Source organism: Fistularia commersonii, chromosome 10, assembly GCF_037954325.1.
Source record: "Fistularia commersonii isolate RoL2024-O1a breed Wild chromosome 10, RoL_Fcom_v1.0, whole genome shotgun sequence".
Classification (NCBI taxonomy): domain Eukaryota; kingdom Metazoa; phylum Chordata; class Actinopteri; order Syngnathiformes; family Fistulariidae; genus Fistularia; species Fistularia commersonii.
In genome coordinates this window covers 20,267,990-20,284,793 of record NC_141293.1, presented here as the reverse complement: position 1 = coordinate 20,284,793, position 16,804 = coordinate 20,267,990, and the positions used below count along the sequence as shown (strand labels likewise).

The 16,804-nt window shown below is 46.6% G+C and overlaps 1 protein-coding gene across 2 annotated transcripts; it reads left to right on the top strand.

The window, feature by feature from the left end:
- Positions 1-2,132: 2,132 nt before the first annotated feature.
- gys1 (glycogen synthase 1 (muscle)) lies at positions 2,133-16,766 on the top strand. 2 transcript variants are annotated; one of them, XM_086154264.1, is made up of 17 exons: positions 2,264-2,280; positions 4,602-4,738; positions 4,847-4,965; positions 5,279-5,460; positions 7,520-7,711; positions 7,841-8,026; positions 8,771-8,915; positions 9,004-9,121; positions 10,078-10,198; positions 10,282-10,388; positions 10,515-10,574; positions 11,060-11,252; positions 13,615-13,741; positions 14,346-14,441; positions 14,526-14,689; positions 14,790-14,870; positions 15,413-16,766. In XM_086154264.1, the coding sequence occupies exons 3-17, from the start codon at positions 4,848-4,850 to the stop codon at positions 15,656-15,658; spliced, it is 2,136 nt and encodes a 711-aa protein (XP_086010390.1). In that variant the 5' UTR covers positions 2,264-2,280; positions 4,602-4,738; position 4,847; the 3' UTR covers positions 15,659-16,766. The 2 variants fall into 2 exon arrangements, with proteins under 2 accessions (XP_086010389.1, XP_086010390.1); XM_086154263.1 differs by lacking the exon at positions 4,602-4,738 and having other exon boundaries at positions 2,133-2,280.
- The last annotated feature ends 38 nt before the right edge of the window (positions 16,767-16,804 follow it).

Genomic DNA, 16,804 nt, shown 5'->3' with positions numbered 1-16,804 from the left:
ATTTTTCTCATGCGAAAAAGTACAGGGCTTTTGGGCTAAAACTCAAAAATGGGTTAAAGATAATTTTCCATCGTCACCAGTTTCCTTCTCAAGAGATGATATAACATTTGGTTTACTTATAAGCAACATAAGAGATGAACTCTGTGTCAATGTTATTTTAGGCCTGGCCAAGTTCTTCATTCACAAAAACAATGCAAAAATCTTGCCCAAATTTTACTTTCTTCATAAACGATTTTGAATTATATAAAAAATCCTTAAAACTTATGGAAAAATCCAAAAACCAAAAAATATACAGTTTCATGTCTGAGATTCCTTGTGAACCACCAACTTAATTACATGTTATATTCCCCTGCAAGTTTTTCTCCTCCCTTTCTTTTTAATTTTATTTGTCTATCTATCTATTTAATCATTTCCTTTTAATTTCTTTTTTTGTCTAGCATTATACATTTCTCACAAACCGTTAACACTATTAACTTCTGATTACATACCGAACAAATGTCCTTATGTCCTTTGCTTCCTCATCCCTGGTTGTGTCATTGACATTCAGTTCTACCTTGCCATGTTTCTTTGTACATATGAATATTTGTATGTACTATTTATGTTCAATCAAAAAAAAAAAAAAATATATATATATATATATATACATATACGTTTCTCCAACGAGGCATATTTTCAGATTCATAGTTACAAGTCGTTTTTTGTATCTACAATGTTTGGTAGTTTGATGCGGTTCCATTTGTATGGCCATTAGAAGCGTGGGAGGCTTTTGGTCGGTATTTCATTCACTGTTTTGCTTTGGCGCTTTGCTGCTTCAATGTATGTGGGCACTTTGGGTACAATTGCCAAATTTTATATGAGACAGAAATGTGTTTCGCAAGCAAGCCAGTAAAATCTTTGCTTTTGGTTTTGATGAAGTAACTGCAAACTTAACAACTGACATATGTGGAGAACAGGGTCATGTTTACTCTACCTACCCGATATCCCAGGGCTGAGTCACTGCTTAATATTATGTAGACGTTTAATATGTTTTTTTGTTTGTTTTTTTTTAGGGGAAGCTTAATAAGATACTGAAGTCAAATTTCAGTCAGTGAAATTAATTCATGCAAAGTCAAATCACGAACACATATCAGCAATGTTATCAGCTAAATTAATTTGGCATTAACTAAATGTCAAACTACTTTCACACCCAACTAATGAGCTATACTCATTATCTTTGCCAAACAATCCACGGGCCTGTTTTTGTGACCTCTGGTGTCAGAGGCATTGTAATGTCACTCTGCTTTGGACAGGACACATGAGGAAACCCGATGGGGAAGAGTTAGGGTTGGTAGTGCATACGTGAACTAAATATTGCTCCATCCCAGCTGTCCTCATCTACACCCGCTCCAACATGAAGTCGATCCTGCTGTGACACGTTGGTACCAGCCTCTCCGAGCCTTCTTTGCATATCGGCGATCACCTGCTTGGCTTGGGAAACTCTGCGGATCATCTTGTGCCGCCAAGCTACCGTGTGATATGAGATATGCCCGTGGCTGCTCTGTTTGACACATAGTTCGTTTGCGTTCCCAAGAGATGCAGTTGCAGTTGGCAGTGCAAAGAGTGCTGTGACGTTTGGGTCTCTCCGGGCAACCTCACCTGTGCTGACAGCCGGGTCAGGCGGACGCCCGGCGGTCAGGCGGACAGACGGACAGACGGACGCCCGGCGGACAGGCGGGTCAGGCGGACAGACGGACAGACGGACGCCCGGATCAGGGCCGGAAGATGCCGGAGTTACATAAAGAGAAGTGCGAGTGACACAATAAATTGACTGGCGGAGATTTAGACGGGGGGGGATTGGGGGTTTTAATGTCACTGGTCACGCTGTATTCTCCAAATAGACCTCCCCATGACCCTCAAGAGACATTATAAATATCCGCACCCCCTCCCCGCTGTTGGTCACGTCCCTCTTTTGACTGGAAGAAGCGATAATTCACCGAGTCCGGAAGGACCCCCCCCCCCTTCCTTTTCCACTTGGACTCGACCAATCGCGTCTCTCGGCCTGTGAAGACGCCCAGTTCTGGTCACGTGGTACGTGTCCCCTCCGGGCCGCACTTCCTGCTTCGGCCTGGCCCCGCCCCCTCGGCCCGACCGGACACGCCCCCTCCGCCAATGTGGCCGCCTGACATTTGGCCGAAGCCGCCGCCCCCTTTTTTGCTCGCTCTCACTGTTTTCGTGGTGCGATCGTGCGCGTCGGCCGGTAATGCGCCTTTCACCTTGGTGAAGTCGGGACAAAACCTACGGGTGAGTAGACCAATGCTTTGTTTATATCCTCAGCCTGGTCGCGTCTCCGCCGCTCGCCTTGCGGGAGATGCGTTCGGTCACGTTCGCAGCGCCACCCGGTGACGCGGGACGCGACCCGGAGCGCCGTGCGTGTCTTGAGACGCGCACGTCTGCCGAACATATTGCATTTGAGGTGGGCGTGTGTTGCGACCTCGACGGCGTGTGTGTGTGATTCCCGAGGGGTTAGGCTCTCCTCCCGGAGTTGCGGAGGCCTCCCGCTCGCAGCCGCGCAGAGGACACACGCAAGTTGGCTCCGATGGCGATGCCGTCGTTGCGTGGCGGCGGGGCCTCCGGGGCCTCCGGCGTGCGGGGCTTCACACCGAACACCGTCTGAATTCGGGGTCGTCGCGGCGCTGGAGGTCGAGCGATCATTCCCGGGTGTTGTTGAGCAACGCGCTGAACCCCTCGCTGCTCCCTGGCAGCTACGGATCAAGGTTCACCTGGGATGGCGTCGGTGCACAGAACCAATTTCCCCAAGAGGGATTAATAAAGGATAAATTAATCATTCAGCTCTGTGACACACGTCATCCACATATCTGCTAAGTCAAATATGACAGTTCTCCCCTGCGTGGTGTACTACTGAAAGGTGGTAATGTTTCAGTGTATTTACACTTCAGTATAACGCAGTGCTACTTGAGGTAAATAAAGAACAGGTTCCAGCTTCTGGGCTCCTAATTGTCTTGTCAATCGTAAAATAGCAGTAAACCAAACTCCTGTGCAGCGACATGTCCTGAGAGGCAGAAACGATCTGTGCAACAGTGGATCTGTTACCGAGGCTTGACGCTCCCATGCAGGCTTTGCAGATTTTTGGTTTGTAAGAAAGAGGTTTTAGTGATGATCAGCGCAGTGCGCGTACTGTTTGGTGACCAAAACCTATTTTTGAATGGGTAAACTCAAGGATCTTCAACAGCTGGGAGTGTGACTGACTTTTAGCCATTGAGCCTGGCCTTTCACCCCCCCCCCCCTCAAGTCCCCTACTGGGTCTCATGTATCACCTGCTGTTAACAAGGATGTGCACGTTATCCCCAATGAACACTTCGAATGCAGGGACAGGAGATAGAAGCTACAAGTGTGACCTTGTGACGCCCCGTAACACAGTCACACCTCACGCATGCTCGTCTTGTCCGTTCTTGCCTCTGCATTGATTCTCGTTCATCCGATTCAGTTACACAATCCCTGCAAGAATAATGTGTGCACGTCTATGTCGACACTGAACCTGGGAATGTCTCTTTGATTGTTCGAAATAGAATAGAAAAGACACAACACATCGGTGAACTAGTTGGAAAAAAATAGCAAAGAAGAAGTCATGAGCTTAGTGGACGTTCATTTCTGTTTTTAGAAAAACCACCAATTTGCCTTTTTCTCTTCACAACAGTTATCCACATGAACAGATACATGCATACGTAGCACTTGTGAGTCGGATCAATCATATTGTTTTTCTCTGTTTTCATGCTGCTCATTTGATTGTGTTGTTTAGTTTTGTCTAATCGTACGGCGTTCCCCATTCACCCAGTGGCATATGTCACAGAACAGGTGTGTGTGTCTTGTGGCTCCACAGGAAAGGGCCTTTGACCGGGTCCGAGTGGAAATGCAGTTCGCACGTTGAACATTCTAGATGTGTCAGTTGAAGCCCCGCGCCTAAGCTGCGTGTCACCATTCGACATCAAAAACCACAGAGAAAATACCCTGTGTTGAGTTCGTCAACCCAAAAAAATACACCCAAATCTGAGACCGACGATTACGTCGCCGCGGTTTAATGTGAAAGGTGTGTAAAGAATTGGGTTTGAGTTTTTCTTTTACACATCAGCGTCACGCTGGTCTGAAAGGAAGCATTACTCAAGAGAAAGTTGCCAAATTTAAAGACTGTCTCATTTCTACTCATACTTCACTCAGAACATGAGCCAGGCTGAACAAAACTATTCTCTCTTGCTTTCTTGTGTGTGTTTCCTTACTGTACATTAACTATGGGACTTGGTTGATAATAGAGATTTATATAATCACGTTTTATTTCTTACTAAACGTACAGAATATTACATCTCTCCCGTACTTATATAATATAACTCTACTCTGATAGACAAGTGTTCAATACAAGGCTTGTAAAAAAAAAAAAAATGGCATTAACAGTTCAAAAAGAACACAGAAATCACCGCAACTAAATTTCCAATAAAAAAGGTGTTTTTTTTTTGTTTTTTGTTTTGTTTGATGCAGATTTCAATATCAATGTTTCATTTTAAATGTCTGTGTAAAATTCTTTATTCCCGATCTGCTTTTGTCATCATAAGCAAGTGGTTCTTGGTCAGAGTCCCGTTTCTTAGGGGTGCGACTTCAGTTACCCTAAAGCAGCACAAAAAACAAATCCAGTGTGTCGTAAAAGTGAGTTACCAGTGCCGAAAGGTCCTGAAGGCAGTTACTGACATCAGTGCGTAAACCATCATCTTTGTATTCTGAGCACATTGTTTGTACATTGTTGTGCTTGTAGCTCAGACGTCTTTTTTTTTTTTCTTCTTTTTTTATCTTCTGAATCCAGCATGCCACTGGCTCGCAGCCTGTCCGTCACGTCCCTGTCAGGACTGGAGGAGTGGGACGAGGAGTTTGATTTGGAGGACGCCGTCCTTTTTGAAATTGCGTGGGAGGTTGCAAACAAAGGCAAGTGTTTTTATTTATTTATGCCCATCATTTCGAAGGCCTTACTATGAATCTTTAAAAGGATTGTTTGTTTTCTTTCCCCCACAAGTTGGTCTTTTTGAGCATCAACTCAAGAGACACAACATTGCAAAAATTAACTTTAAATGTCCCACAGCGCCTGAAGAACTCTAATTTTAAACACTGTGGATGGAAATGTAAACTCACTGCAAGGTTACGCGCAACATTTGAAAGTAATTTGAAGGAAGTCTTCCACAACAACTGGGGACTCAGCTCAAATCACATCTCGTGTGTGTGTGTGTGTGTGTGTGTATAGTTGGCGGCATCTACACAGTCATCCAGACTAAAGCCCGTCTGACCTCAGAGGAATGGGGGGAGAACTATTTCCTGGTGGGTCCTTACGTGGAGAGCAACGTGCGCACTCAGGTGGAGCTGATCGAGCCCACAAACCCGGTGCTGAAGAGAACCATAGACAAGATGAACTCCAGCGGTTGCAAGGTACGAGCACACGCACTTAGTCCACCACAGGTGCGCACGCACACACACACACACACACACATCCGTCTCAAGTGCAAGGACAGCCTGTCTTGAGAGTCTTGGTTGTGAGCAGCGCTCTCCGCTCAACCCTCTGTCCCCAGTCACATCTCCAAACCCCGTGACATTTTCTCTACAAAGGTTAGGGGTTGTATGAATGTCTCCCCCCCACACACACACACACACCATCCCAAAATAGATAACTGTCTGTGTGTTTATCTGTGTTTAACGCTTTGTGTTGAGTAACTTGGGGAGAGGTTTTAAACTGCATGTCAAGGCACGAATGGTGGTGATCCTATTTTATTCCAGCTCTCTGGTTTATCTTGAGTCACATGACCTGTCCAGTCCTGGATACAGCCTGCAGAGGGACCAGACGATATGTTGCTCCGGTTTATTTAAGCCCCGGCTCCAGTTTACAGCTGAATGTAAGAGCTCTTTGTGAGTCTATATAGGGAGTCCCACAGTCGGCACTGGGTGCGTCACAAGTTAGGGGTCATTATATATTTCTTTACATTTCTTCAAAATAAAATTTCTAAAATGGTTTTAATGGTTAGAACTGGCCTTTTAGTACAGTTGTTGAAAATTTTACCTAGAAAGGTGTCACTCTGTTCCGCCTCACAGCAGGAAGATTCTTGGTTCACTTTGGACAGGAGGCCTTTCTGTGTGGGGTTTGCACATTCTCTGCACGGGTTCCTCCAGGTTCTCCAGTTTCCTCCCGCCGTCGAACAACATGCACTCGGCTCCCCGGTGACCCGACTGGCCAACGGTCGTCTGACTTGTGTTTGGCCCTGCGATCGGCCGGGGGAACCCAGGCTCACCTCATGACGGCTGGGATTGGCTCCCGCAGCCCTGGATAAGCTGCTGGATGAGCAATATAGATAATGAATGAGTGAACTTTTTCTGCTGAATGTCTTGTTTGCTCAGTCCTTAAGTCATTTTTCTTTTGGTGAGCTCTCCTTCTCCCCCAGCCCGTTCTCTGTTACCCGATTCATGGAAAACCTGATGTGCTCATCGGTCAGAAAGTTACTGAAACTTGTGCAGAAATGAATGACCTTCAAAGTGATCAGAACCAGCCTTTTTGTTGTGGTTAGGATTTCTATAAAAGATCAAGAAATGAATTGAAAGGTCGCGTTTAAAACTTGATGGCAGATCACTTGGTTAATGTCTATATGTGTACAGGATCCGGATACTTCAAGCTCCGCAGGGGATCACGGGAGTCACGAGGCTCTGGGCGGAGGGGCCTTAGAGTTCCTCGGTCACCTGATGCAGAACGATGCGTGCACATTCTTGAACGAGGCGTGTTTTCACGTTGATCGACGAGGCCGATCGATGAGATTTTTTCCCCCCGGGTTGATCAATAACCAGAGATCGGCCTTCAAACGAGACTGGAAACAACAAAAAGATCCATGTGTCTGTAGTTGTCCAACCTTTTGGGGGGATGGGTCTGATTGGCCGCGGACTCTGCAACACGAGTTCTTCTTCAGGGGCGCCAAGATGTTGCCAGGGGAGACGCGGGTATTTAATCCCCCCCCTACGTGTTGTGGGTTGACCCCCAACCCCCAAAGCCTCCTGCCAGCTTGACGCTCTGGGAATATTTCTGAAGGGAGGCATCCAGGAAGCATTCCAACCAGATGCCAAAACAACGTCAGCGACTCCTCTGGATTCAGCAGCAGCAGCAGCTCCTCTCCCTTGAGGTTCCTCTGGATGTTTGCGCTCTCTGCAGGCCTCGCCCCCGTCCATCCTCCCGTGTCGGGCACTCGGATCCAAGACCTCCTTCCTTCCATTGCGACCGCAGGGAGAGAGATGGCTGGTCAATCAAGACCTTCGCTTACTAGCTCAACCCTAACCCTAACCCTAGCTCAACTAACCCTAACCCTAACCCATTTAGTCTTTATTCCGCCCTGAAGGGGGTGCCACTCCACCGGTTTCCAAGGCAACAACGGAGAGTCATCCCAACGGACCAGGTTCAGCATACGGATCAAATTTAACAGATCATCTTGTGTATTTCGCCCCGACGTTGTAGGTGTACTTCGGCCGCTGGCTGATTGAGGGCAGCCCCTACGTGGTTCTGATCGATGTGGGTTACACCGCCTGGTCCTTGGACACCTGGAAGAGCGAACTGTGGGAACTCTGTGACATCGGCGTCCCGTGGTTTGACCGCGAGGCCAATGACGCGGTGCTGTTCGGCTTCCTGACCGCGTGGCTCCTCGGTGAGGTCAGTATGTCTCGACGTTTATGAAGAAAAAACAAGAGAAAATTTCAAACTGCTGCGTTTTGTGAGCACAAAGAACTCTCACGGTATTGCCTTCGGGATCAATATCCCAATTCCCTGGTCCGATCACAGTACGCGGCGCAGAGCGAGGAGCCGCCGCACATCGTGGCCCATTTCCACGAGTGGTTGGCCGGCCTGGGTCTGGTGTTGTGCCGACACAGAAAACTTCCCGTCGCAACAATCTTCACTACTCACGCCACACTGCTGGGGCGCTACCTGTGTGCCGGCAACGTGGACTTCTACAACAACCTTGCAGAGGTTTGTTTATGAGTGTGTTCAGATAAGTGCTCCCTGTGACGCACATGACGCTCTTCATTTGCTTCGTCTCTTGAGTTCGAGGCGTCTGTGGGAGCATTGTTTAAAACTCTAATATTTATGGTTGTATGCAATATATTTGTGTGTGTGTGTGTTTGTATGTATGTATATGTATGCGTGTGTGTATGAATTTATAAATAGATGGAAATGGTAGTTTGGTTTTAGAAATGCCATGAAAATAATCAGCTGCCCCCTAAAAAAATGTTAAATATCAAATTTTTTAAAATCAGCTAAACGGGAACCCAGAAGTAGTGAAGAGTAAGGGTTAGGGTTAGAAAAGAAGCAAACAAAAAGAAAAGTAAAGTAAGAAAGAAGAAAATAAACTTTGTGTTTTTGAAAATCATCCAAAAAATGTAATCAGTGATCAGAAAGAAATAACCTTAAACATCCACCAGAACTGACCAAAAGATGATGATGAATTACTTCCAAGTGACAAAAGAAAAAGCTATTTTGTATTTGTTGTTGCCTTATTTTTTGTTTTATATATATATATATATATATATATATATATATACACACACACACACACACACACAAATATATGTGTGTGTGGAAATATATATATATATAAAAGGGAGTTGATTTAGACCAAAAAAATGATCAAACTGACATTGGCAGAAATTGGCACTGACATGGTACAAATGTTTACCGTATTGTCCATAAACGCTTCCCTCTCTCCCGCTTCAGTTCAATGTGGACAAGGAGGCCGGCGACAGGCAGATCTACCACCGCTACTGTTTGGAGCGGGCGGCGGCTCACTGCGCCCACGTCTTCACCACCGTGTCTCAGATCACCGCCATCGAGGCCGAGCACCTGCTCAAGCGGAAACCAGGTGTGTAGCTGCCAAAGGTACGCCGGGCATAAGGTCTGCAGAACGCTCCTGTAAAACACTCCCTCTCTTGTGTCTCTGCGTCGGCCAGACATCGTGACTCCCAACGGGCTCAACGTGAAGAAGTTCTCTGCCGTGCACGAGTTTCAAAACCTCCACGCTCAGAGCAAGAACCGGATCCAGGAGTTCGTCAGGGGACACTTCTACGGGTCGGAGATCTCACATCGCTCCACAAAAATAACCTTCCAACTGTCAGAAGAAAGCTGAAGCTCGTAGTCGAGTAATTCGAGGGGAAACCCGTAATGTTTGTGTACTTTCAATTCTTTTTTTATTTTAGTTTTTCTTGCTTAAAATCAATTTCATTAACTCGGGGTACGCAAGGAGGGCGCCAAGGGGTTCCTGTATTCCTCTCCTGGCCTTCCCCGATCGGTGGGGATCGACGCCCAGCAGGGCGGAGCGCCTGGCAGGCTTTTCCCCAACCTTTGGGGAGGTGGAGCGGCCGTCTTTGGAACCGGACCTTCCTGGTTGGATTCCCGGGTCCTCCTAGCGTTGCTGAGCAACATACTGGACCCTAACGGCTCTCCTGGCAGCCTTCTGCTCATTGTTCATCCATGGCTTCATGATGGCTTCTTTGCAGAGAGCGGATTTCCACACGGGGATCAATAAAAGATTCATTATTAGTAATTATTATTATTATTATGAAAAGAGGTATATCATTGAAGATAAATTGATCATCTCAAAACAATGATTTTCCCGATCCCTTCGGTCTATCATGTTTGCTCCAGGCGACGTGTAGTAGCTTTGAAATACTTCGATTCCACTTTGTCCCACTTCAGATGGTGCTAGGCTAGTGCATATTATTACAGATTATTATTTGCACGTGCAGATCAGTCGTGTGCATTTTATGCATGGCAAAGGTTTTCAGTAAAAAGGTCGAGGAGTTTTTGTTTCCAATTTGCCTGACAAAACCCAACATCAGTGAAACGCCTGTCCATGATTGTCCTTTTTCGTCCACATAATTGGATCAGACGAAGAAAGAAAAGTCGCCATGTGAAGAATCGGGCTCTTTAATGGCTTCAAGGAATGGAAACCAAACCCCTACATGGAAGCTTTGCCAAAATAAAAGTGTTAACATTGACAGACTTTGCTTGGTCTTCACCATCAGGCACCTGGATTTCAACCTGGACAAGTGCCTGTTCCTCTTCATCGCCGGCAGGTACGAGTTCTCCAACAAAGGAGCCGACATCTTCCTGGAGGCTCTTGCCAGACTCAACTATCTACTAAGAGTAGGTTCAATGATTCTGTGTCCAGTGATTTTCGGCAGCGCTCGCTGAATGCCACGTTCACCCCCGTGTTTCTGCCCGCGCAGGTCAATCACAGCGACGTGACCGTCATCGCCTTCTTCATCATGCCTGCTCGGACCAACAACTTCAACGTGGAGACACTGAAGGGCCAGGCGGTCAGGAAGCAGCTCTGGTGAGGCCACCCTTCGGTCGCCTCGGAGGAAGAGCCCTGCTGGACATGCATCTCCGGTGTTCCCGCAGCTCCCAAAGTTCTTTGTCAAGCTAAAGATTTTTTTCTCTTTTTGTTTGTCCCTCCCAGGGATACGGCTCAAACTGTGAAGGAGCGCTTCGGGAAGAAGCTCTATGAATCACTTCTGGTGTAAGATTCAGGATTCAACGTGTTCCTTGTCATATGTACGGTCTGGAAACGTGTTATCCTCGTACAATGAATTCCTTATTTTGCTGCTCAGTAGCAAAAAAAAAAATCAAGCATATCATTCTGATAAAATGTGAACAGTATTAACAGGATATGTTAAGATCCTCCTTCCTACTATTATTTATTATTGTTATGTTTTTACTTGAAACTCTGGCACAACAGTATCCTTCGGGATAAATAAAGTTGTTCTTATTCTTATTCTTATGTAATCTGAAAGAAAGAGTGCAAATAGAAACGAGAACTGTTCAGAGGTGATAAACAACAAGTAGATGATTTCTAAGTCGACCCATGAAGATGGTAGGTCAACCTCAGAGAGGATGTTTTCCCCATGACATTAAGTAACTGTTAAACTAACACTGCTCACGATTGCCTAAATATTAAATCTGTTGCATCGGTCTCACGTTAAGCACCCTGTTTTTCCCCCGTAGCGGGCAGCTCCCCGATGTATCCAAGATGCTGGACAAAGAGGATTTCACCATAATGAAGCGCGCCATCTTTGCGACCCAGAGGCAGTGCCAGCCTCCGGTCTGCACCCACAACATGCTGGAGGACAGCGGCGACCCCATCCTCAACTGCGTGCGGCGCATCGGCCTCTTCAACAGCTCCTCCGACCGGGTCAAGGTGCGTCGATCCAAGCGTCTCCTAGCGCCTCGGTGCAGGAGTCATCGCAACAAGACCTTCACCAAGCACTACCCTACTAATCGCACTTAGCCCCCAACCCCCCTGCCAAAAAAAAACTCAACAAAACAAACAATTAAAGAATGTATGTATGTATGTAGGTATGCATGTATGTATGTATGTATGTTTCTGGTTCTGAGATGGCTGTTTGGTTGAGTGGTCACTTCTGACTTCCAACTACTGGTACTTTGGATCTTCGATGACTGAATTGCACTTCTTGTAAGTCGCTTTGGATAGAAGCGTCTGCCTAATGACTGTTATGTAATGTAAAAGAGCACTTTTGTTTACCGTTTCGGCTTCAAATACAGATTTTCCAGAATGATGGACCCGCTCTTGTCTGCTCCAACAGTGAAATTAATATACTCTTGTCTTGTAGCCTAGTGGAAGAATTGTGCCTGGGAAAAATGCTGACCGCATGAAATGCATGTAGATTTGTGTGATTGTGGCTCATGCTTGTTTTATTCATGCGTTCTTGGACAAATAGAAGCCGTGGACACTGATTTTGACTCAGATGCAGTATTTGCGTTGAGAATGCTAATAGAAAAGTACAGAGAAGGCCAGAGGGAGCTGCATTGTGTCTTTGTAGACCTAGAAAAAGCATATGACAGGGTGCCAAGAGAGGAGCTCTGGTATTGTATGAGGAAGTCTGGAGTGGCAGAGAAGTATGTTAGACTGGTGCAGGACATGTATGCTCGCTGTGAGACACTGGTACGGTGTGCTGTAGGGGTAACAGAGAAGTTCAAGGTGGAGGTGGGACTCCATCAGGGATCAGCTCTGAGCCCCTTCTTGTTCGCAATGGTGATGGACAGGCTGACAGATGAGGTTAGACAGGAATCCCCATGGACCATGATGTTTGTGGATGACATTGTGATCTGTCGTGAGAGCAGACAACAGGTAGAGGAACATCTAGAGAGGTGGAGGTATGCTCTGGAAAGGAGAGGAATGAAAGTTAGTCGCAGCAAGACAGAATATATGTGTGTGAATGAGAAGAACTCGGGTGGAACGGTGAGGCTACAGGGAGTGGAGATCAAGAAGCTGGAGGATTTCAGGTACTTGGGGTCAACAGTCCGGAGCGTAGGAGAGTGTGGAAAAGAGGTGAAGAGACGGTCCAAGCAGGTTGGAATGGGTGGAGAAAAGTGTCAGGGGTACCAAGAGATAGAAGAACATCAGCCAGAATAAAAGGAAAGGTGTACAAGACAGTGGTGAGACCAGCGATGCTGGATGGACTAGAAACTGTTCCAATGACCAAAAGACAGCAGGCAGAACTAGAGGTTGCAGAGATGAAGATGTTGAGGTTCTCTTTGGGAGTGACCAGGATGGAGAGGATCAGGAATGAGTCTATCAGAGGAACAGCACATGTTAGATGTTTTGGAGAGAAGGTCAGAGAAACCAGACTGAGATGGTTGGGTCATGGACAGAGGAGAGATGGAGAATATATTGGTAGACGGATGCTGGAATTGGAGCTGCCAGGCAAGAGGTCTGGAGGAAGACCAAAGAGAAGATTTATGGACGTAGTGAGAGAAGATATGAAGGTAGTTGGTGTGAGAAAGGAGGATCCAGAGAATAGGGTTAGATGGAGAAGGTTGACTCGCTGTGGCGACACCTGAAGGGAAAAGACCAGAGGAAGAGAAGATGCTTTGCTAAGATCCTGCTGGTCACAGATCACTGGGAGGCTTGAGCACAGGGGTAGCAAACTACGGCCCGCGGGCCACATCTGGACGTTTGTCTTTTTTATTCGGCCCGCTAAAGATCGGTACAGAATTCATACTTGATGTGAATGATTGGATCATTGAATGTGGGAGCTCAAACAGGAGATTATGTCATTTTTGGAGCTACTTGAGAACACTTGAGAATTCTCCTGAGCTGAACGACACAGATTGGCTTTGTGATTTAGCCTTTACTGCTGACAAACTGACACACATGAACGAGCCAAACATGAAGCTACAAGGGAAAAACCGGTCTGTGCATGAAATGCAAGCAAACGCCAGAGCCTTCAAACCAAGCTGGTTTTATTTTCAAAGCAAATGTCAGACAAGTCTGATATGTACTGTTAACAAATGTGTTTTTTTTTTTTTTTGTATTTATTGTATCTTGTACTGACCCGGCTCGTCTGTTAAATTTTAAAAGTCAATGTGGCCCCTGAGCCAAAAAGTTTGCCCACCCCTGCTTTAGCTTAATGAACAGACAATATGTTGGTTACATCAGGAATTCTTTTGTTTATGATAAATCATGTGCATTCCTGTGACTTCTGTAGAAGGTCGTGTCGTGTTAAAGGCTTTAAAAGTTTGCCTTCTCTGGCTTTTAGATTATCTTCCATCCAGAGTTCCTGTCATCCACGTCCCCTTTGCTGCCCATGGACTATGAGGAGTTCGTCAGGGGCTGCCACCTTGGAGTTTTCCCCTCCTACTACGAGCCTTGGGGTTACACACCAGGTGAGACTCCTCGCCAGCCGCTGAGGACGCCGTGCTCATCGCCGCGCTCCATCTAGAGCAGGGGCGCCCAACACGTCGATTGCAAAGGCAGCGCGGGTCGACAGCGGAGCCTTTCCAAATAAACTCCACCGTACAACGTGAAAAAAACGACTTGGCCGCGAGTCGCAGAATTCTCAACAGTAGATCGCGTGTCTTTAAAAATAGCTGTTAGCCAATCACCCATCCCCGCGGCTGGATGATGCAGCCAATCCGAGATCTCGATACGAATATGGTTCCGCCATGACTGATGGGTTTGGGAGTGTGTTCGAGGCTGGGCTACCTGGTAGCTGACTGAGTCCATTCAGTGCAAGACCTCATCAGAGTAAGGACAAAAATGGAGGGAATGTATGCTAAGGTAATGGCAAAAAATGCACATAATTATATTGTGCCGTATAGGGAAACAATACGCACACACACACACACTCACATACACACACGTACACATACATATATACATGTATTGCTGATAGATCATTTGGACTTGGTCATTTTAAGAGTAGCTGGCAAGCCATAAAAGTCTGGTCACCCATGATTTAAAGCGTCGGACGGTGTCTGTCGTCCCCAGCTGAGTGCACGGTCATGGGGATCCCCTCCATCTCAACCAACCTGTCAGGCTTTGGCTGTTTCATGGAGGAGCACATCGCAGACCCCTCGGCATATGGTGAGTGTTCGTTTTCTCCTCTAAATAAAGATAAGCAGGGGTAACGGACGCTCCTCCTCGTGTCTCGCCGTGTCTGTTTTGCAGGTATTTACATCCTGGACCGGCGGTACCGAGGCGTGGACGAGTCGTGTAACCAGCTCACTTCCTTCCTCTTCCAGTTCTGCAAGCAGAGCCGACGCCAGCGAATCATCCAGAGGAACCGCACCGAGCGTCTGAGTGACCTCCTGGACTGGAGATACCTCGGCAGGGTGAGGCCGCCGCTTCAGACGTTCCCCTCGTTGCGCCCGTCGAGTTGGAAACGAATTGACGTTGTCTTTTTTTTCGGTTTGTTGTTTTGCCGTGCTTCAGTATTATATATCTGCCCGTCACATGGCTCTGGCTAAAGCCTTCCCCGACACCTTCCTCTACGAACCACACGACCCCACATCGGTAAGTAAACCTATGTGTCCTTTTGTGTCACGAGATTGACTCTTGGACCTTCGCTGATGTATGTCATAGTCGAAAAGTATTTTGCATTAAATATTCCTATAATGATTGCGTTTCGTGGATGCTCTAATACGTTGATTCACAGCGCTTGCTTCCCAGCATCTTAACGTCGTCACAACCCGTGTCCGTCCAAGCCTTACGCCATATCCTACTTCTAAACAACGGACCGAAAGCAGTTTGGTTTAAAAGATTGATCCTGTTCTGGTTTTGTCTCCAAGAGGATTATAGTTAAGTCTAATGTGCTCTCCCTATAATGAGAAAAGGCAGAGAACGTATACTTTTGTCGCAATATTTTTCTCTACCTATGTGGGACGGCAAAATAAGAGTTTCATTGCACAGAGAATCACATGTCCAGACTGCACATCTGACCCGCAAGCACTTTGAATCTTTATTAGAGGTCCAGTAGAACAAGGAAGCTGCCGAATGAATTCATTAGAAAATGATGTCATGGTAAAATGTTTTCTTTTGGTCCGTTTGTGTTTCAGACCTCAGGTTTCCGTTACCCCCGACCGGCCTCCGTGCCCCCGTCTCCCGCCCTGTCGCGCCACTCGTCGCCTCACCACAGCGAGGCCGAGGACAACGACGAGGACGAGCGCTACGACGAAGACCTGGAGGCCGAAAAGGACAGGGTGAACATTCGCCAGCCCTACTCCCTGCCTTTCAAAAACAAAGGATCCGCCGTGCACGCGGCCATCGGGAACAGCAACGGCATCGCGAGTGAGAAAAACTGAGAGAAACGTAGTGACGCGCGAGGACACTCGCTCAACCTCACGCGCCGGTTGTTAGGGTCGTCAAAATACTCTTAGTAAGTGAGAACAAGTGTTCGTGGGGCGGAAGAAAAAAATACCTTCATTGTTGATATGTTGTGAAAGTTGCATCACTGTCAGTGTCTTCCCAAACTTTGCATACCTCAGATTAAAAAGGAAAAAAAAAGGGTAAAAAAAGAGAAACCTGCCATTGTGATAAAAGGTTTGCTATTCTTTCATTGACACCAGCAGTGCGGCAAATGCATCGCTTTGTGCAGCAAATGTAGCAGCGCGTCCAGTCGGGCCGTGACAGCCGGTCCGGTATCAGGGATGGCCGGATTCATATTTAACCTGTTAACATTTGCTGATGGGTGTTGAGAAAAGTGGGGGAAAAAAAAACAGCATCATTCTGATGGATTTTTACGTAAAACGTAAAAGTCAGAGCAGGGAAAACAACCCTCCTTTTTACCAGCATGTCCTTTTTCTAATTTATTACCTTTTCAAAAGGCCGCACCGAGATGTTGGTGCGAGCGGCCTCGCGCTCGGCTCACCACCTTCACCTCAAGCAGAACGGCTTCTCAAAGGCCTTGTTTTTCTCCACGAGTCTTCCCAGAGCAGGGATGATGTAATGTTTCAAAAAAGTGGCACTAGCGCGCAAAAGAAACAGCATTTGAAGTTACGTTTTGGGAATCGGGGGATTTTTTTTTTTTTTTTTTTCCATTCTAATTTCCGCGCCTTATTATGTACCGCAGCCCTCCTGAAGCGGTTACCAGCGAACAACCTCACACTCTTCATCTGTTCATCTGTTCATGTTTGTGTGTGTTTGCTTTCGTGAGGCTGGGTTTACTCGTTCCAACAAGTATTTAGTTGTTCAAGAAGCAGGAATGAAACAGGTGGAGGAATAAAAGACGGGTCTGCGTCCAGAGATGGCAACAGAATCTGTGTTAGAGGGCTGCGATGGGAGAGCTAAAGTATGTGTCTGTTAAGGGAAAAGGAAAACGGTTTTACCGGTCATGTATTCACACTCCCAGTAAGAATTTTATCAGTTACAATCTTGCACCAAAAGAACCTATAATAAAGTTTAAATAACAAACCAATGGCTGTTTGGCAAACGTCAATCCCCCTCCTTTG